The sequence below is a fragment of the Apteryx rowi genome, unplaced genomic scaffold (genome assembly GCF_003343035.1).
Source record: "Apteryx rowi isolate R43461 unplaced genomic scaffold, aptRow1 scaffold_324, whole genome shotgun sequence".
Taxonomy (NCBI): domain Eukaryota; kingdom Metazoa; phylum Chordata; class Aves; order Apterygiformes; family Apterygidae; genus Apteryx; species Apteryx rowi.
In genome coordinates, this window is record NW_020449686.1 from 1,051,040 (window position 1) to 1,071,733 (window position 20,694).

The 20,694-nt window shown below is 46.4% G+C and overlaps 1 protein-coding gene across 1 annotated transcript in view; it reads left to right on the forward strand.

Moving 5' to 3' along the window:
* The window catches only part of AATF (apoptosis antagonizing transcription factor), a 55,724-nt gene extending 35,403 nt beyond the window's left edge, over positions 1–20,321 (forward strand). The window contains exons 11-12 of the mRNA XM_026071329.1: positions 3,112–3,183; positions 19,016–20,321. Coding sequence (XP_025927114.1) covers positions 3,112–3,183; positions 19,016–19,079 — 136 coding nt within the window. The 3' untranslated portion in view covers positions 19,080–20,321. The remainder of the gene's footprint in view (positions 1–3,111; positions 3,184–19,015) is intronic.
* The last annotated feature ends 373 nt before the right edge of the window (positions 20,322–20,694 follow it).

Genomic DNA, 20,694 nt, shown 5'->3' on the forward strand with positions numbered 1-20,694 from the left:
GTGCTGGGTGCACTGGTAGTACTCCTGCCTTTTAAGACCAGGTGTCTTGCTCAGGAGCATYCTCTGGGGAGCCTTACTGTTCTTTGAGCCTAGAGTAAGGGATCAGTTGGATGCAACCTGTGAGCATTGCGCTGACCAAACTCTTGACAAGAGTGTCCGTTGGTCTAAGAAAACCCTGGGTAGAGGTGTTCAAATGTGCCCGAGTGATTTGGGACTGTAACTTTCAGTGAAARCCCATAAACAGCTCTTGTGCAATATATATTTAACTGACTAAAATGTGGATAGCAGCTCTAGGGGATACTACAGAAATACTCAAGTGAGGTAGGTGTCTGTTTCCCACTGACTGGAATTTGATGTCTAATCTTTAAATATTTTTATAAATCACATCACAGCTTTATTTAGCTTCACTGCATTTCACATTCTCCCTCCTGGGTCACTAATTTGGGTTGGTCTCTCCCATTGTATTTTTGTTGGAAGAGTTGTCCAGGCTGCAGTGTGGAAAGAGGAGCGGTGTGGAGAGGATGTTTTTTTTTTTTCCCCTTTGCAGAGCAGATACATTAGTCTCCCTGAGTTTAGCGTGACTGCATGATTTGTAGCGGAGGAGGTGTTTGTGGCAGGGAGGCACGCTGAAAAGCTGCTCCGCTTCCTGAAAAATCCGCAACATTAACCATCCTTTTGTGAGTAAACTATAAATCGTGAGTTTAGATGGCATCTGATAGAAAGTCAGTGGAGTCAGTCTGGGTCAGGCCTGGCATAGCAATTTTTAAGATAGATGTCATAAGATAATTTATTAAAAGAGGGAAGAGCTACTTTGTTGGCCTGAAAAGCCTATAATTATTGACTATCAATATTCTTTTCTGTCAGCATCACACATAATTGGATATATTCATGATTCAGTCAAAACTACTGACAGCATCACACAACTGAGTCAGACTCGTAAACCTTGAGGAGTAATGGGGCAGTCTCTCCCTGTGCGCAATCTGTGCGYGCCAGCATCCCTGAGAGATCCGCTATCTCCCCGTGTCAGTCTCCTCTTACATCTCGGGTACCTTTTTTTCTTCTCTAAATAAAAGTTGCACTGACCCCTCAGGGAAAATACCAATAAAAGAGAAATGTGTCAGTGGCCGTGTTTTGGATCAACATGCAGTTAAGCTCCAGCATCTTTCCAGAATAGTCCTGTGGATCACTTCTTCTCTGTTCTTCTTTTTCCTTCTCTCTAAAATGGGGGCTGCAGTGCTTACCATTTTTTTGTAAAGCTCTTTGAGGTCCTGGAAGGCAAGGTATCAAATACTGTTTCATTTGTTTCCCTAATTCTTCCTTTTTAATATCTCTAATATTATAGCATGTTTGGATGAAAGGTGCTAATTCATTGTAGTGTCTGAGGATCTCCAAGTGGTTTCAAAAGCAGTGGGCCTTGCAGGGAGGTGAGGACTCGTCCCCTTCACAGATGGGGTAATTGAGGCCCCAAGAGAGGAAGTGAGCTTTTCCCAAAAGTGCACAGCAGAGCTCCAGAACCCAGGTGCCCTGACCTCTGCTCTCCCTCACGAGGACGTGCCTTTGCTTGAGGTAGATGCAGGGGAGTGATGTGTGTACATGGGATTTTTTGTTACTGATTTTTTGTCCTGTGCTGCTGCAGCATGGGATATCTTTCTGTGAATGAAATTAAATACTTTATATCTGCTAGGCTGGGATTTTGAAAGTCCTGATTTTAAAAACATGAGAACAGTTAGTTCTGGCCAAACAAGTAGTCTCTGAGAATTCATGGAAATAGGTAAGTCCCCTTACCAATTTGCAGATTGTCCCTGTACAAACTTTGATCTGTATGAATGCATCAGTTGTTAGTATCTTGTAAGTGACCTTATTTCAGCCTGTAGACACGTTGTTTGGTGCAGTGCTAGCCGTGAGGTGCTGCGTCTGTTCCCTGGCTGGATCCTTACAACCTTAGASCAGGGCAGTTGCTTCCATTATGAGTGACAAAGCCTTGACTGTGCAGAGAGGCCCTTGTGCGAGGGTGAGTGTGTGCTGGGCCTGGAGAGCCAGCCTGAAATATTCTTGTGAGATAAAATTCCCTCCAGGGAAAGTTCTTGCATAGGCAAACAAAGGGACTACAGAGATGACAGAGTGGAAAGGTGATTCTGGGCAAATGCTTATGAATCCTTTTGCCTGCTATTTGTAAGGCTCTAAAAGTAGCAGCAATTTGGATAAARCATTTCAGACGGGTAGCCAGCATGGTAGTATACACCGAAAGCCATTGGTTTGGGATCTTGCACCCTTCGACACAAGGTTTAAAGCCAGCTTCTCATTCTGAGTTTTTCAGTACCCTGTTAAATGGTATATGTCAGGTCCTAGAATATAAGCCATGAAAAGCCACTATAAGTTCCTAGCCCAGTGTGGAAAGCAAGAGGGGGATCCCATACCTGGAGGTGAAGTACAACTTGCATGACCTTGGACATGCCACTTCTCTTCTTGGCACAGGTCTTAGTCCCGTCCCCCTCTTTGCCTGGTTTTACGTGCTCCATTTATAARTTTTTCAGGGTACAGCTTTCTGGCTATGGGCATGGCTAGCAGAGTGGGGTTTGGATATTCTTTAGGGCCCCTAGATCCCACAAAACAAGTAGGAAGAGTGACAGGAGGCAGATGCTGTGAGGAGGGCTCTGATGCTCCAAGCCTTCTGCTGCCTGCAGTGGGCTCTTTGGGCACGAGCTCCAGAAGGCAGCTGAGACACCAGCTGAAGGGGCAGCTGAACGCACAGAGAGCTCCTCTGTCCCTAGCTTCTCAGGGTTGTCTGTCCGGGATTATGTTTACATACTCTCATGCAGTTCATGGATGCTGTACGTCCTCTTTCTGGCTGTGATAAACAGGGATTTGCTTGTTAGTCAGCTATTCAGTATGTCATATTGTCTGATTACTCTGCTATCCGTGTTACAAGAAAGTAGGAGGAGGGAAGAGAGGAGGAACTGCCACCTGCAACTAGTAAGTCATTAGATACCAGCCACCAGGAAAGCCAGTGCTTTGCATTTCAGAGACTGTTACGTTTCTATTCGAGCAGCAACATTTCCTTTTCATTAATAGTTACTAATGTGCTGCCTGCTTATTTCCTGCATTATTCAGGTATCATGTCCATAGCAAGCTGGTGAGCTTCATGGCACCTATTGACCACTGTACAATGAATGATGATGCCAGGTGAGTAATAGATTAATTATGTTTCTCAAATGGCTTCATGACAGCGTGATATTGACCTGTTCTTCAGTCTGTCACCCTCTCCATTTCTTCTTATCAGTTAACCATTTGTCACTGGCATCATAGCCTGGGTGTCTTGGTCACATCTGTCCAGGCAGTCTAGCTGAGCTTTCACTCTGTAATTACAGTGACACCAAACGAGAAATTTTCATAAATCTTGATATGTACCTTTTGATTCCTGCTTTAAAATTCCTCTGGTTTTGAATCTTCTGGTTTTATGGAATGATTSTGGAAACAAACTACTAAGGTTAGTGTGTTCTGGTGTAATCCAAAGTTATAAACAATTTGTTTTTTTATCAGAAATTTCAACTGTTTAAAATTCTATTTAGTATGCATTTTCTTAGTTCAGCTAATAACTGGAAAAGTTAAGTCAAGATTCACTCAAGACCTAAACATTGCTTATATTTATTTCTGTTAATAAAGAATTTTCTTAGAAGACTATAATGCCTTAACTTGTAAATTAATAAGGAAATATAGTTGCTAGATAGTTATTCTGTGTATACACCCATATTTCTTCTGTGTTACATTCTTGAACTAAATCTCCATATGMTAGGCTTTTCGTGGGAAGGAGGTGATATAATTTTTTCCAATGAATGGATGTGGAAGGCTTGAGAAACATCTTTCCCCTGGGTTGTGAACATGTTTGTGTTTTGTGAAAGAGAGAGAGATGTCATTCCTCTGTTTGGAAAATGCCAACCAAATGCCTGCTGTTCTTAGACTGTTGCCTTTTGGAAAATTGCACAGATTTCTGGGTAAGAGTTCTTCAGTAAGCTGGCACTAAGGCATTTTGCATCCATAGTAGGACCTGTGCTGTTTCATCATAGGAATGCTCTTTCTCATAGTTTCTTTTCCTTTCTCTCTTTTTTTAAATGGGAAAATTGCTCTAATTTCTGAATATAGGCTAGATCCTCTTGCCACAAAAGGAAATGTGCTGGAAATGTAGGGTGAGAGTTATTCCCCCGGCCATACAAAGTGATCAGTTTTTCCACCCCCATACCTGGATCACAGGAAAAGAGGGACGTACATGTCTTTGGCACTGTGAGGTTAGATATGCATTATTGACTRTTTGGATAATCACGAGCATTTTGTTTCTCCAATGCAGGATCTGACCTAGCAGCTATTTGTGCTTCCCAGTAGGAAGGGATCTCCATACTTGTATGGAATTGGGGTCTTTGCTGTTTTGGATCACCCCAAATAAGCCATGGGATGGGATAGGTATACACTCCTATTGCCATCATATCATCCTACAGAAATCCTTCTGGGTCGTGCTGCTCATTCCCCACATCTTTTTGTTTGAGGGTAATTAGCAGGTGGCTGTTTATGCATCAGAAGAACCAGATCATACCATATATATAATAATACACATGACTCCAGTATTTTTCTATCTTAATATTATGCCCGGTTGGCTGGTTATGACTTGTGCTTTGAGAACTTTAAATGAGATAAGGGCGTCTGTCATTTTTTGCATATAATACATACTGCACTGTCCTACGGATTACATAGGCATACAGACTCCTGCTCTATCTAAATGAAAGACAGCTCATGTTCTGTGTCTAGAGGAAGGTGTAAAAAAAAAAAAAAAAGACAGTGAGACTGATCCTAAGAATGTAGGAATTAACATACTATGTTTGCTCTCCCCGGAGGTGACATTGCCTCCTCGTTCTCAGTCTGCCRCAGTCACCTGTGTTCCAAAATTTGCCTAGAAAATGCATTCTATAAGCTAAAATCCTTCAGCAAATTGATGCAAATGTGGAGTGCGCTTGAAACAGCTGGGAGAGTGGTGTAGTTTTGCACAATAGCCACCTTGGGCCCCAGATGCTCTTTATCTGGCTGCCATCTTCATAACCCTTATTCCCCATACTTCTCCGGAGGCACCTTGACTCCACCATGCACTGCAACGGGTCTGGCCGACCCTCAGAACCTGCTACAGCTAATAGGACCCTATGTATGTTATTCTGTGTCGACATAGTTACCGTTGTGGTAGGGACAGTGTTTGACATTTGGTTTACTGAAAATGTCTCCTGGGGGTTTTCTCCACTTAGAGCGGGTTATTACATCGCTTGCATGTTTTACAGATTCTTTGGTGGCAGCAATGTGGCAGCAGCTGCTGCTGCTTATTGTCTGACTGCGGGAACTTATTTCTTACATTAAGTTTATTAGTCACTTTGGAGGCCCGCCATACTTTTTGTTAATGGCATTTAAGCCACTTATCTCCTCATGTTGGTTTAACCTTCTAGAATGAAACTGTCGGTTGACAGTGTTTGCACACCAGCAAGTGTGCCTGAGGGTCATATCCTGTGGACAGCTCTATCCCGTTCTGCCAAGATCAGGTTTTCAAGCAAAACTTGGACATGGATGGGGCAGTGCACTAAGAATGAGGATGTGCGGGTCCTGTTTCTAGTTCTGCGGCTTCCAGGATGACCTTGAGCAAGTTGCTCTGTGTTTCTGTCACTCTGATTCCCCTTCTCTGCAAAGGAGAGAATCTGTAATGCTTTGAGATCTTCTGTGGACAAGTGCCCATAAAAATGGTTTATTAATAGTATTATTTTATTTTTTAACATACATAGCAAAGCTTTAATGCAAGACAAGAGACAAATATACAAATACAAGTCTAAGCCTTCCTTACTGTTTGCCAAAATGCCTGCTGGTTACCTGTAACACGAGGGATGTGCCTTACCTTTGCTATTGCAGGCATTACAGTTTTCCTTAAGCAGTTTCTCTGCAGCTGCCTCCCCGCAGGATGTTCTTTGGCATTGTTTAGTCCTAATGTCTAGCTTAATTTTTCCCTTGCTGTAATTTATGCCCATTACTTCTTGTCCTGTTCAGTGTGGGCATTCAGAAATGATTCTTGCTTCCTCTTTGCAGCCACTCTTAGCACGTTTGACCAACCTGGTGGGTATTCTTGCTTTGCACGTGGAGAACCTGCGAGTAATTTAGCTCAACTTTCTTCCTTTCTGCCCCAGATTTGCCCTGTTTGTGTTCATATCTAGACATAAAACACATTTAAAATACTGGAGTGGCCAGTGTCTGAAAGTTAGGCCTTTTAGGAGTGTTTTAGTTCAACTCCCCCAAAATGCAGATATCTGCTGTAATCAGTGACTTTTTTGAAAAATGTGGTCCCTCTCCAGGGGTCCCTTCACATGCCTATTGAAAATGCCCTTGCATTTGGCATGGGCCACAGCACCTCTCTAGCAACATACAACCGTACTGGACAAGACAAGAAGAACACAACATCTGCATTAAACTGCACGTAAATTAAAAAGAAGGGTCCAAGCCTGTATGCAGGAGAGGGAAGCAGTAATGATAACAGCTTTCCCTTGTGACAGAAGAAGGTAATGTTATTGTTTGCAAGTGAGAATTACTAGATTGAAAATGCAAGTATACACTTTGCATGACCCCCAAATAAATACACATCTGAGCAGTGGGGTACTCCGTGCTGTAGTGTGAGAAATTTTAAAGCAGCAATGAGCTGTATTTAAAAAAAAAAAAAGGAAAGAAAAAAAAAGAAAGGAGTTGTAGGAACAGACCTGATAGAACATTCCCCTTGAGTTCTGCCAGTGGCAACAGTGGCAGGTAGGTGCCTGGAAAATGCTAGTAAATACATGTGCATATATCTATGTATGTGTTTGTGCAGATGGGGGCGGGCAGAGGCGGGGACGAGTGGTGGAGGAATTTGGGCTCTTCCTTGACTGCGCCGAGCCCTCGCCCGTGACGAACTRCATGAGCCCTTCTGTGCCACAGGAGCAAAAGCAGAAGGGAGTTGTCAGTGACTGTTTTCTCGCTTTGTTTGCTCTAAGTGCTTTGAAAGCATAAATCTCTGTAGCAGTGTAATGCCCAGCTGTTTTCTGTTTATTTAAGTGGCTAATACGGCCTAGGAATAATTTCAAAGGTAGGAGGAAGAATGCGTTTTGGGCAGTGGTCTGGGACTGCTTCGCTTCCTCTGCCGCGGGCTCCCTGTGCAGCGGTGCCCCAGTCTGATGGGGAGGACGATGGCACTGCGCAGAGGGGGGTAAATAGCAGTGCGTGCAGCTCAGGTGCTCTAGCAATGAGGCCGTCTAAAGCCCTCCGATAAATGATAGATGTAAGTATTTGGGGCCTGAGTCCCCTGTACATTTAAGCCATCCGACACTACTCTGGGCATGCAGAGAAGCCTTAAAATAGGAGTAGGAACGGCTGGCCTCACTGGAAGGTTCCTGTGCAGCGTTGGCACGGCTGGGGGACGCCTGGACGTTGGGGATTTGGCACGTCGAGTTTATCACTCTCTGCTCCTGCTGGCTGGGGAAACAAAGAGCAAAYGCATGCGAGAAGCAGCCTGAGCGCTGAATGGAGAAGGGGATGAACAGCGACTCCACGATTGTTTTACAGCCTGAATTTGAGAAAAGAAACATACAAATAAAATAGTGCCTTTGTCAACATCACTGCCACGTTCTTTCTTATTCTTGTGGCTGGTTGGAATAATAGCATTTGTGCAGGCAATTAATCTTCCASTTGCCAGTTTTTCATGCACCCTACGCATGGGCATGGCTGTTTAACCTCGTGCTCACATATATTATGTTGTAATGTGTGGGACACTGGTGGCCTCCAGCTCTTCTCTATTTTAACCCCTCTTTGGTAGTATTTTAAAACATACACTGGAAGGTGATTTTTATGGTTATCCTGGGGTGTATGTTTATGGACTTAAATACATTTATAGTACTCTTGGGCCAAGTTTTTTTTAATCAGTCCAAGGTCATTGCTATGTAAATGGACCTGCGCTGAGACAAGGAACCTGAAGGCARAAGTTGGAATGTGACTGCGCTACAGTGGTTATCCGGAGGAAAGGAGCTGTCTCAGGCAGGAATTATCCGGGATTAGATCCAGGATTGATCTTTCTCAGATCACGATTCACCTTGGTTTGAGGGTGGCATCATGTGGGTGCCGCTTCTTGGACTTCCCTTGAAATATGCTTTTCCCACCTCTACGGCCGAAGGTACTTTGCTGATCCCCTTGCTCCAGTATCGGAGCGCAGCGTAATCTTTAATGGAACCAGCCTACAGCACCAGCATGTACAACAGGGCTGGGAAGACACCAGTCATATCTATTTTACACGTAGGGAACAGAGAAGTGAGAGCCCCTATTTCCAAAAGGCATTTCAGCCTAGAAATCCATGGGAGTTGAGAGCCTAGTAGCCAGAGGTGACCCAGCAGGTCTGTGCCAGAGCCGATAGCTGAACCCGGATCTGCTGTGCAGTCTTTCTCTGTTAGCCTAGCTCTAAACAGCCTTAAATTTTTAGGAGATCCGACATCTGTGTGCCCACTGAAAGCTCCTTTGCTAGGTAGGTTTATTTCTTTAYGGATAAACCGAGGCTAGAGATTACTGCTGAAAGCCTGCAAATCCATAGACAAGTGAGCATATTTTCATTACACACAGAGCTGCCATATCCGCAGGGCTGGATCTTATAAACAGCCAAGTTTTAGCAAGTACTTTTGGGTGAAGTCTGTGTTTCCAGGAAGATCTATGTGTGGCTTTTGTTTTTGTTGCATTTCTCCGTCAGCTTTGATATACAGGTCTTCAGATTGCTGCACTGTATCTGCTATGGGCAAATGGCTGCCTCTGTGTTTGTGGAACAGAAACTAAATGCAGACCCTTTAAAAAAAAAGGTATGATATCAAATTACTGCTAACTTCGAGGAAAATCATTTTTTCACCTCAGGAAGTCTGATAACTTGTAGGAGAGACATTCCTTAAGGACACAGACGTTTGGTCCAAACACCTTTATCTCCCACGACGACTCAGGTTATTCTGACAGGTGAAACAAGATTGCACAAATATGCAACAGTGATCTAATCAGCTGGAACAACAGCAATATTTTAACTGGCACTACCTTTTAACAGCATCATTAAGGGCTCTCATTACTCTTTTATTAGAGGCTCACTCTATTTCTTATCAGATTACAGAATGAACATAACTCATGGCACTGATTTGATCTCTTGTTAAAGAGGATTACAGCGTTGCATTAACTTGGATTGACACGGTTTATAATTTGCTGTTGATACACACGCTGGCGGTATCACATGTTTGACCCCCTCCCCACAGCCCCGCTCGGGAAAAGGACACCCATACATCATCATTAAAGATGGCACYCGGTGCAGACATGGGAGGCAAAAGGAGGCTTTTCTGCACTAAAGTCAGGCAGGACAAAAGAGATGTATTTGCACGTGCAAGCTGAAATTCAGAACTGGGATTTATAACTGGGTGAAGGTGGGGCAGAATGTATTGGCTTTTGGATAGGTTGTTACTTATCTCAGCAAGTGGCTTTTCATTCGGATGAGGACTTGCATCAGTTAAAAGCCAAATTCAAGGGAAGAAGATGGCCATAATGGTATTGTGTCAAACCATGCAATATCACCACATACCTTGAGGTACAGAAGCCTTTCTGGGAGCTGAGGGAATTCCTCCTTGCTCTTCTTAGACCTCTAATCATTGTGATTTTGTGTTTGTCACCATTTAGCAAGCCGGTCTCTTCCTTCGGGCAGTATTGATCATACACCGCTAGCTGATGGTATTAGTTTAGCCAGATGACACGTTTGCCTGTAGGGGAAGTTACCTTATTGTCGCGTTCCTGGAGTTTGTAGGAGCACCCTGCTGGGAAGCTGGGCCTTCAAGCTAGGGAGCGCATGCACGGTGCGGCTCATCCTTCCTGCTCTTGTGTGCTGCCCACGCCTTGTGGGATTTGGTCAGGGGACAGTTCCTACGCATATATTTTTTTTAGCATGGGGTTGAGTGCTGACCAGATATTGCCAGCACACTGTGCTCTGGCAGTGCTGCGTAAGTGTATATACATAAATATGTATATAAGCAGTCTCTCGACGCTCCCCCGGGTCACAACGCTGCTCTCTACGGTGATTTACGGTGGTACGTTTTGTGCTTGACTTCGGATGCGCACACTCCCATGGCAGCTGAGCTGGACTCAGGGCAAGAACCACTGCCCGAAATCCCATAGCCAAGTGCAAGAAACTAAGCCAGTGATTCCGGCAGTCCCTTGGGCCCCAGGTCATGCTTGGTAAAAGAGCATCCAGCCCGCTCTCCTCGCGCCTAGAGCGGGTTGGCTGTTCTCGCACAAGCAGGCCAGTGCCTGCTGGGAAGCTGAATTAAGACACAGATTATCCAGCTGCCGGCGAGGTTTGGATTAGAACATTTCCCTCGGATTCAGCCAGGACGTTGGGTATTTTCCTGATCAGCGTTCTAGCTCTTGGACTTAGTGCCGTTGCTTTGTCACAGTGTGTCTTACTGCAAGCAGAGGGGGGTACGTAGAAGGAAATCCTGGTATTAAAGGATTAATTTTCTTATATGACATAAGAGTTTAACATTAAAAAAAATAATAAAAAAAAGTTGGTGAGATACCAGCCTTTAACTTAGCTCACTTTGTGCTTCRGGTATTAAAACACCACAAAACTAGATTAATGGAGGAATTTGGGCTCTGGGATTGTCAATCCAGTACCGCTTACCAAGACGGAAGTTGCTAAAAGAAAACAAAGTGCTGCTTTCTGGAACAACTGAACAAGCAGCTGCTGCATTATGCAGACCCAAACCTCCAGGACCTATGAGGAGGATTCTTCTAGGTCTGTACAGACACAGCCTGGAGGAAAGCGTGGCCTGCTCTGTTTTGTGAAACACGGGTTTAACGCCAGCGTGCGGGGGAGTCCGTTGAGTGCAGTGCCCCGAGGTTTAGAGAAAAGAGGTGTTTTGGGCACGAGGTGCAGGTGAGAGGGCAAGCTGCCCACTTGGCTCTGTGGTTTTGGGAGAAGAGCTCCTTGGTGCAACAGAGACCTTCTCTGGGTCTCTCCCGGGAGCCGTGTGGACCTTCTTGGGGAGGCCTGTGTGCAGGGTGCGCACCCTGGGCTGGCTCCTTCACGGCTCCTGGCAGAGCCTGGACGTGTTGTCTTGTGAAACCAAACCTGTTTGGCGTGGTTGATTCCCCCCTCCGACCTTTCACTTAGCCTTAAAGTCAGTTCCTGTAGATGCAGTTAAGTATCCCATGGCTTTTAACCGTTGTTGGTAGGAGGCTGGTATTTGAAGGAGGTTTCGTATGCTTTGAAGCTGGCAGTCGTGAAGTGGTATATGTGACCCTGGCTCGTGCCAGTGGGCTAAGTCATCGCATCCCAACGTTGGATGTTTGACGTCCCTAGTAAGGAGACGGACGCTTCTGTTATGGAAATTTCCTTTTTAAAGGGGAAAAAAAATAACCTGTTAAGAGCTGTGAGATGATTTGTCGTTCCTTCTTTGTGAGACAATTTGTCTTCTCCTGCATCAAATCTGTTATAAAACAGTCAAGCTGTGAAAGAGGGAAATCATCCTAGGAAGATGGGACGTTAAGGTACACAAAGAATGTTCCCCTCCTTGCGTGTGCGTGCATGTGTGCACAGGGCGCGTGCACGCACAGCGGTACAGTGCCTGCTCTGCTCAAATATCCATTWTAAAGCAGAGACTGAGAAGGCAACATTTTATGAATTTTATAGGGAAGATTGGTGATTAAAGCTGCCAGAAAGCRTGCCAGTGGAGCATGCTGGAGTTCTGTCAGCCTCCCTGTGTTTAGCTGCTTCTCCAGCCACTTCTTCACGTCTTTTATGCTCCCACCGGTTTTGCTTGTGGAGGTGATGCTTATCTAGTGGTTTGTGCTGTAAAAGCTCGTATGAAAATGTGAAAGGTGCGGAGACCAGAATGAGGATGAAAGAGGTGTCCTCACTGTTCCGTGTGTCTGCTGTCCTCCCACCCCAGCACCGGATCCGTCCTCACAAAATGCGCAGAGTCCCTTTGTTTAGGGCAAGAACCAGCTCTCTGAAATATTTATAAATCTTGTGCCTGATCTCATGAGACAAACCAGAGGTCACATGTCACCTTTCGTAATTTAAAGCTGTGGGGCTAAAAGCATTTGCACRGACTTGAAGGACCCGATCCTGACCTGCCTGAGAAAGAGGGAATTGAAGCAGACCTTTCTGCATCTCCTTCGAGCGCTGGGCATGGCGATGAGAGCCGTCTGGCCGGGTAATTTATAGCCGGAGTTGTGCGCTCCGCTTTTGTGGCCGTGGCGGGGAAGCGAGTGAGACAGTGCCACCTCGTGGGGCTGCCTCCCGCCGGGAGCCGCGCGGCCGCGGCCGGACACGGAGAAGCGCTTTGCTCTGTACCTCAGGCCCTTGCTTGAAAAGGCACGGGTGTTTTAATTCTGCTTTGATGATTGCTGCTGCTTGTTTCGCTGTGCACCGTTAACCGTAACATGGATTTGTCGCTGCGAAAATATCGGTGCGGGAAATGCGTGTTAGAAGGTGYGTGAATACGGAGTCAAATCCCACACTGCAAATGCCGATAGAGGGTAAAGCCTTTTACTAGAAATTGAGAAACGAAGGACTCCAGTTTATTTCATCTTCCTGGTTACCTACCCTACTTACTAGGGACCCGGTGATCTGAATTTTGCACTGGTGGATAAAAGATTTCTTAGGGTACAGACAGAAAGTTTTCCAAGAAAATTATCAGCCATCTGTTCCGCGGCCAGCTTCTCTTTTATTCGGGGCTATGTGTTTTCTGTCTTCCCTTTCTTAGTGGGTGTTCATGATGTACCTTTCTCCAATTTTTGTGAATTAAAAATTCTTGTTCCCAATGGAGGACGTCACTAGGAATGGGGCAGGTGTAGTTATTTCAGTACTGCTTGGGGCCTATTCTAAATTATCCCTTTTTTTTCTTTTGTCCTGGAGAAGAGAGGAAGGAAAAGGTACATGGGAAAAGGTAGAGAAATTTGTTGGAGGGTATTTTTATAACAACATAGCACAGTAGTTACTCATGCAGTATTGCTGTATTAATAGCACTCTGAAAAAAGCCCCGCTAGAAACTGAATTTCCCTCCTTAACATTATTCTTCTACTAGTATACAGAACTGTATTTTTGAAAAAAGAAATAACACGACTATAGTTATACAAAATAGTACAGTGTTAGCTGTTCTCCCCTCCCATGTGTGTATATGTGTTTGTTTTCCCCTTTGTATATTTGGTGGAAGAGTGCTACTGTAGATGGGGAAAGTAGATTCCTGGGGAACTGTTAACAGTTTTTATGATTTATATATTGATGGTTTATATATTTATCAAGTATGCTTTTGCTATTGCTGTTCACTCAGGGCACTCCTGCACTCTGTGTTTACTTGCTCTCTGCGGAAAAGGTTTCGCCTGCAAAACGTGCATAGCAGCAGGATGTGGGATTTGGAGGGTGGTGAAGCCCACTGGCACGAAGCTCCTGGGTGCCGGTGGGGGCCCGTGCGCCTGGGCAGAGCCCTCCTGGTGTCTCCAGCCCCTCTGCTCCTTGGAGTGAGCTCAGAAGAAATGCATAAATAATTAAGCCAAGGTACTTACACACACATGTTTTATGGCAAATGGCTGTGTGGTTCGTGATCATTTTTTCCAGAAACAGGTTTTATGATAATATAGTAAAAATATTAAATTAGAAAATGCCTCACTAAGGGTGATAAAACCTTACTACAGTGGAAATAGGTAATTATCCCCTCTACAGCCTAAATGACAGTTTAAAAGAAATAAAAATGTTAGTGCTCATTACTTGCTTTTGTAGGTTGCAATAAAGGGTAAGTTAAATTTTAATTCAAGGAAGACCCCTGTATCGACCTGCTCCTTCCGCACTCTACCTCAGGTGTAAGTACTGTTAATTACTCAGCATAGGTTATTCCTCAGCTCACTGCTGATAGCAGAACCCCTTTGTGCTAAAGTCACCTTCCGTTCGCGTGGCGGGAGCAGGCTGGCGGTGGGGTGGGTTGTCTCAACTCAGTGGCTCAAGTCTGACATTTAATATATGTGGGTGGAGGGGAGAAATTTTATGTTTTTAACCAAAATCCAAGTTCATTATGCATAGCCTTAAGGGGGCTGAAAGTATTAAAATCCACACTTACCCTAGTGAATTGAAACAGAGACAAGGTTAAACCTGGAGGATTGATGAGTTTTACTCTCTGCATGGTTAAATCCTGCTGAGGGGAGATGCTGTAGAGAAGAAAGGCAGCCTGGATGATGATAAGGGGGGAAAAAAAGGTTGTGGGTTTTTTGGGGAGGGGTTGGCAGAGTAAAATATTTCTTATGTTTTGGGATTGGAGGAGGAGTTACCCATTTCCCTTCTCCCGACACTCTGCCAGAGCGTCCACCCGCGCTGAATTATCTTGGAGCACCTGAAGCTGTTCTCGGAGCAGGCTGCGGTACGTGTTGCACCCTGTGTTTCCAGACAGCCCCGTTTGAATTCCGGCTTCGATGGAGAATGCCGGCGGCTGGGCTGGGCATCGCGGGGCCTCCCTGCATGCGGCTGCGGGTGCAAGGTTTGGCCCCGCTTCGCACCTCTGAAACCTGGGAATGCGCATGTCCGTCTGTGACGGCCAGCAACATTTCCCAGCCAGGGCAGTCAGATTCTTACTTCATCTGGGCCCTGCTTGCTTGAAAAATAACTGTTTATTTAAAGTTGGTAGGACTGGAGCAAATTCAGCACTGATCCCTGAACTCTTGTACCCATTAGAAAACTGTTGAAAACCAAAAATGAAGACAGTAACCTTAGAAGACCAGTTCTCCACCAGTGGGAAAAGGCCAAGGCAGCCTGCAAAGAAACAAACATTACTTTTGCCTTGTGCCTGCTCACCGGGAAAACGTAGGAACTCTTGTTTTTGTAGGGTTGCCCAGAATGCACCATTGCATTTGAACTTCTGTACATTATTTGGGACTGTAAGAAAGAAAAATAAAGGTATAAAAGGGGAAAGGGATATGCAGTGTAGAGAAACTGCAGTCTCCTTTAAAAAAAAGATAACAAGATTTTGGCCTAAAATAGCGTAGTCTTACCTAGTCATGGTGGCAGGGAGGAGAGCTCAGGGCATGCATGTGTGTGTGTGTGTATACGTGGTTTTGTGTTCAGGAAACTGCAGAGTCCCTGGAATTGAAATTCCGGGCAGACACAGAGTGCTTGCAAGGAGCCACCGTCCTTTTTTGTCTCTTGCGGGCCAGGATGTCCGGGCAGGCCACAGCTGCGGTGCCGAGCGCGGGGCCGCGCAGCGAGGCAGCAGCGAGGCAGGTTGTTGCTTGCGTTGCTTTTTATACTGGAGCACGATGGCTCCCAACCAGCGCTCGCTCCCTTGAGCCGTTCTCACTTACAGAGTGATTTGCAGCAAAGACGTTATTGTTTTAGCCATTTGAAGATCCTCGTGCTGTATTAAAAAGCTGCTCTCCTCTCCTCTCATCCCAGGGAAGGGGTTGGGAATCCAGACCCAGTCTAGCCAGCGGGATCTCTGCTTTCTGCTTCCAAGCTGGTGACCACAATAACGCCAGGGCAGAGCTGTGGGGCGTGGAGGAAGAGGGAAGCCCCGTGGGCAGTTGCAGAATTGGCACTTGGTTCTTACCGTGCCTCTGCCCATGAGCCCCTCTGCACTGGAGATGGTGCCTGGGAGCAAGGCCCCTTTGGATCCTGCAAAATGCCTTTGCAAAATAAAAACAGTTTCTGTTGCTCGCTGGCACCAGGGTTTGGAAGAGGAGAACGAGCTCGCGTGAAATGGTGTTTAGGTTTGCTGTACAAAGCTGCGTGAGAGCACAGAGGGAGGAGGAAGCGTGCGGAGACGGTGTGTTCCCTAGCAAAACGCGGAGGCTCGCGAGTGGAGGCTGGTTGTGCGAACCGCGTGCTATCTAATAGCTGAGAAGGGGACTTGCCTGGTTAATGATGTCTTTGCTGCCTGTGCCCGGTGTGTGTATTAAAAAACCTGTGGGAGCTGCGCAGACTAGAGGCTTCCTTTCAAGCGCTGAACTGGGGGAACAGCAGCATCCCTAAGGTGGAAGAGAAAATGGAAACAACCTCGAGAAAGAGGAGCAGCAAGCTCCTGCTGGCTGAGCTGGAAGAGTTCTCCTTTTGCGGACACGCTTTCCTCTGGCACAACAGTAAATGGGCTGGAGTCAGTGCATGTAGCTGTCAACTTAATGAGGCCTTGGCTGGCTCCCACTACAGCCTGTGTGGGTTGGAAAACCAGCAAAGTGGGTGCATTTGGTATTATAATTTATCTTGCTTAGGTTGTTTTCCTCAATGTGATTAGTCACCCTCGGTATTTAAAATGAGGCGTGTAGTGGCGTTTCGTTAAAAGTCTCCAAGCCGTCAGCCTTTCAGCTTTCTCTGACATGAGCAAACCGCGAGTGTTTGTCAGCTTTGCCCACCTGAGTGTGAAATGATGTTCTATCAAAACACCGGTTTCAGCATTTCCCTCTCTGCTCCCGACACGCGAACCCTGCTGCGGACAGGAGCCGCCGCGCTCTGCCCAGGAATTGCACTGAGATTGCAGCACAAGTGGAAACATTTGCTCAGTGTAATGATGGGGTCTGAGTCCAGCCAGCAAAGCAAGGCTGGAGGGCTGTGACTGCCGGCGCACCAAATAGCATCGCTCTGCATTTTCCTTCCAGCGAACCGATGGAGTCTTAAAGTCGTGTCGTCCTTTTTGTCGCTACTGCAGCTCGCTTTTTGCCATCTGATTTCTCAGTTGAAACAGCAAACGCGAGTTAGGTTTATCAGTTAATAGTCAGGAAGGCTGGAAATGCTGCAGGCTTGGGCAAGGCATTTCTCTCGCTCCTTTTTTTTCCTGCATGGTGGAGATAATGATTTCTGAAGCGCTGTCTGCAGCACAGGGAAACRGGAAGGTGTTTGCACCCTGGCAGGAGAGTTGGGGTTTTCTTCTCCGACTGGCTCTTTGGCATTTCTGTGCTGCAGAGAGAGAGCAGGGCGCGTGCAGCGCTGCTGTGTCCCTTGCCACCGGAGACGGGTTAGTGCCAAAGCCACCTCGGGGGCTGAGTCTGCACGCTTAGAGCAGTGGTGCCTCTCCTACCTGTCACTGCAGCGCGTTGTCATCAGAGGAAGCTGGACCTCCTACAACACCGGCCTCTGCCTGTTGTTTATGGCTAAACAGCTGTAGTTTCTCCCTGTGTCCTGAACGTCTCCACTTTGGCCTTGTTTTGCCTCTCGCTCCGGCTGCGGGCTGGAACCCCGGGGAGCCTGGGCAGGCCGCCGGGCACTGCCTCCCTCCGCTGCTCTCCCGCTGTTTGCTTTGGGGACAGACGCTGTTTGTGCCTGAGCCCCGTGTTTTTGGGCACCCAATTCAGGTGCCGTTTACAACACTGGCCCTGCTGTCCTGCTCTCCAGAGCGCGGGGTAGCAGCAGCTTTTCAACTATCGCTTCTGTTCTGGTTTTGCTTTTGTGTTAAACTTGCATAAACTGCATGCACGCTCTTGGTGTAACGCAGAAACTCCGGTTACTGTTTCACGGTGTACGTTGTGCCGAGCTTTACGCATAGCCGTAGCGACGACCGTTTTGTTGGGCAAGGAGACAGCGTCTCTCGCCGCAAAACAGCCATTGCCGCATTCACTCTTTGAGTACAGATCCCTTTTCTGGGGKTGGAGCAGCTGAGGGGTTAATAGGTTTATGAACTAATTTAAGAAATGAAGCCCCGTGAATGGGAACGTTTCTGTGCAGGGGTCTGTGCTCCTGCGCTGTTAGAACTGACACTTTGTGCCTGGCCTTTTTGCTGTTATTGTTAAAAACTTGAAAGTTCCTTCTTTCGCAGAGGTTGACAGGTAACTTTCTCCAATGGAAGTGTCGGATCAAGGTAGATGTTTTTCTAAACAGTTGCTGTCTTCTATTGATTTCTATAGAAAGGCATTAAAACAGCCCCGAGCTGGAATGGTCCCGCTTGAGACCTGTTGTGGTCTTAATTGAGGTAGTAGCCAAAATCGTAGCTTCTCTGTCAGGTCTGAATTTCAGCCTTTGAATGTGTCTTTCGTTCACTCTCAAGTGCTGGGAAACAGGCTCTTTTCTCCTCCTGCTCCCAAGAAATCCGGACAGTTTTCCTGGCCTGGCTTTTGCGGTGGGTGCTGGCACTGGCAAACTGCTAAAACACAGGTCCGCAGATAATTTCCATTATTGTGCTAATAGCAGGTTGTTAGCCTACTCCGGAGGAAAAAAAATCCCTTCCCAGTATAAACAATATTCTGCTCTGTGTGTGTGTGTGTGTGTGTGTGTGTGTGTGTGTGTTGTCTTTTTACAATAGGCTGCTAAAAGCCTTGGTTGGTTTGGAAAGTGTATATAGAGAAAATAAAAATAATGCTCTCCCAAATGCTTTTTCCTTGATTTCCAGAATTACATGATTTATAAAAATGCTTTCTCCTTTCCTCCATCTCTCTTCTCAGGTTACTTTGGTTTTAAAATTAAAAATAAATAAATAACACCAACCTACTTTTTTTTTTTTTAAGAGAAACTTGCTCCTCTTATCAGAATTGCTGCATACATGATATTAATTGGAATCTTGTTGCTGGGTCATTTTCATTGTTTTTCAAGTACCGTCAAGTCCAAGAAAATGTATGAAAACTAAATTATAGTCCCACGTAGACTGTCTGATTGAATCCTTCTTATGGCTCTGCGGTCTCATACATCCTATTAAAATATTCAATCTTGTTTTCTTACTTGAAGAGCCTGTCTGTAAAGGGCAAACTTATAGAAAACCTCATTCTCTAGAGATATGGTATCCAGCCACAGTGAAATATTTACATATTTCTGTACTGCATGTGATTGGTCTTATGCAAGTTCTCCCCTTTGCTTGTATTTATTAATAAAGATTGTTGAATGCATTTTTAATTATACAAGGCCTTTTCATTTTAAGGAGCGGCTGGTTTTGCTGCCTGCCTCTTGCTTCCAATTTGACCTTGAAAACTAACTTTTCTCCCTCCTCCTTCCTCTTTTCCCCAGGACAGAGCTTTATCGTTCGCTGTTTGGAAAAATCACGCACCCTGAAGAGCCTGAGCAGAATTAGCGCCTGGCCAAGGCGCAGCGGGGGCAGCTCCTCGCATCGGACCCCGCGCGCGCTGCTGCGGCGTGTCCCCTACTTTGACGTCTTTTGTGCTCGGTGGCAGCAGGCAGCCCTGCCCTCCTGCGGTCGCTTCGTGCTGCCCGAGACCCCCAGAGCGAGGTCCCTCCGGTGGTGGCTTGCTCCTCAGCGGGCCTGAGGACCCCCCAGTRGGGTTACCGCGTGCAGAGGCACCTTAGCACGCGTCTTCCTAAGGTCGGAGGAGCAGCGTGGTGTTGCCTGCTGCATCGGGCTCTCCTGTTGGGGATTCATCTGTTGCACACAGAGTCCCGTTAAAACGTACAGCGTCAAAATGCGGCGTGGGGGACAGACATCTAGCATGCCTGAGCGCCCTCCTCGCCCGCGCTCGGGGAGCTCTGCTTCATCCCAAAGGCAATCCGTTTCCGACGCTGCTTTTCCCATTCCCGGCCTTGATTTAGCAATCTGCTCGGCACAGGTGCGTTGTTCTGCTGGGTGGCCCCGTTCAGCCCAGCAGGGACCTCCAGCCCCCCGCTCGCTCACCCAGCTTTGAATTAAACCTTTAGAGTTTTTTATTTGTGGGATTGGTGAGGGTTTTTGAAGCGTGTAGTTCTGTTCATTGACTGCGTATCTGGGATGCGTGACTTTTATTCTCACTGAGTCCAGAGGATTTAAATGTCATTTACATAATTAACATGGCCTTAAAACACAGAAAAGGTGCTCGCCCTTCGAGCCAGCCAGACCTCCCCGTTCATGCTCCAGTTTCTGAAGCAGCGCTCGCTGCTCGCATGGACTTTGCTGACTGGTGATGAGCATGACGCAGGACACGTCTGGGGCTGTTCCTGCAGTTAGAAGATATTGGTGAATTTTCAGTCTGGCATTGATCCTGCACACTTAATTATTTCTGTTGATCATGACTCTGAGCCATCCTGCCTTCGCCATCTCCATGACACACTTCTGAAAGCCGCTAGCACGAGTGTAGAGCTGGCCGGCGGAGATGGCGCACTTGGGGGTTTCTGTGGGGTTTCTGTTCCAAAGGTCAGAAGCTGGAAATTAAATCCCCGTAAGGGGAATTTATCAGCCTGCTGTGATCAATCTCAAATGGAGGTTATCTTGCGTAAATAACATGTGCATATGTATGTACAACAAGCGGGCCGGTGCTTGTGACCACACAAGCTGCAGTGTCGTTGTTTTGTGTTTTCTACGACCCAATTAAAACATTTTGTAAACCGATGGTCCAAGCTTGATCCGCGCAGCCAAGGGCTCGGGCAGCAGAGCGCTGCTCCCTGGCACCTCCGTGGGCGCTCCGCAGCGGCCGGCGCGGGGCCCCAGGCAGGGACCTGCTGGAAGCGGGTGCCGAGGCGTCTTTCGGGCACATGGTGCTGTTAAAAACCAGAGGCAATAACTGAGTGGTGGGTGTTATTTTAATGATGACATGCAGAACACGTCACAAAAGTGTCAAGGTGTGCAATAATTTTCATGTTTGTCCACCAACAGAAAAGCCTTGGTTTTCAGCATTGTAATAAGACAAATACTTAGTTTTTATGCCTAACTGGCAAGTTTTTCAGTGGGCAAGTGCCCGTGCCTAGAAATTTCACAGTGA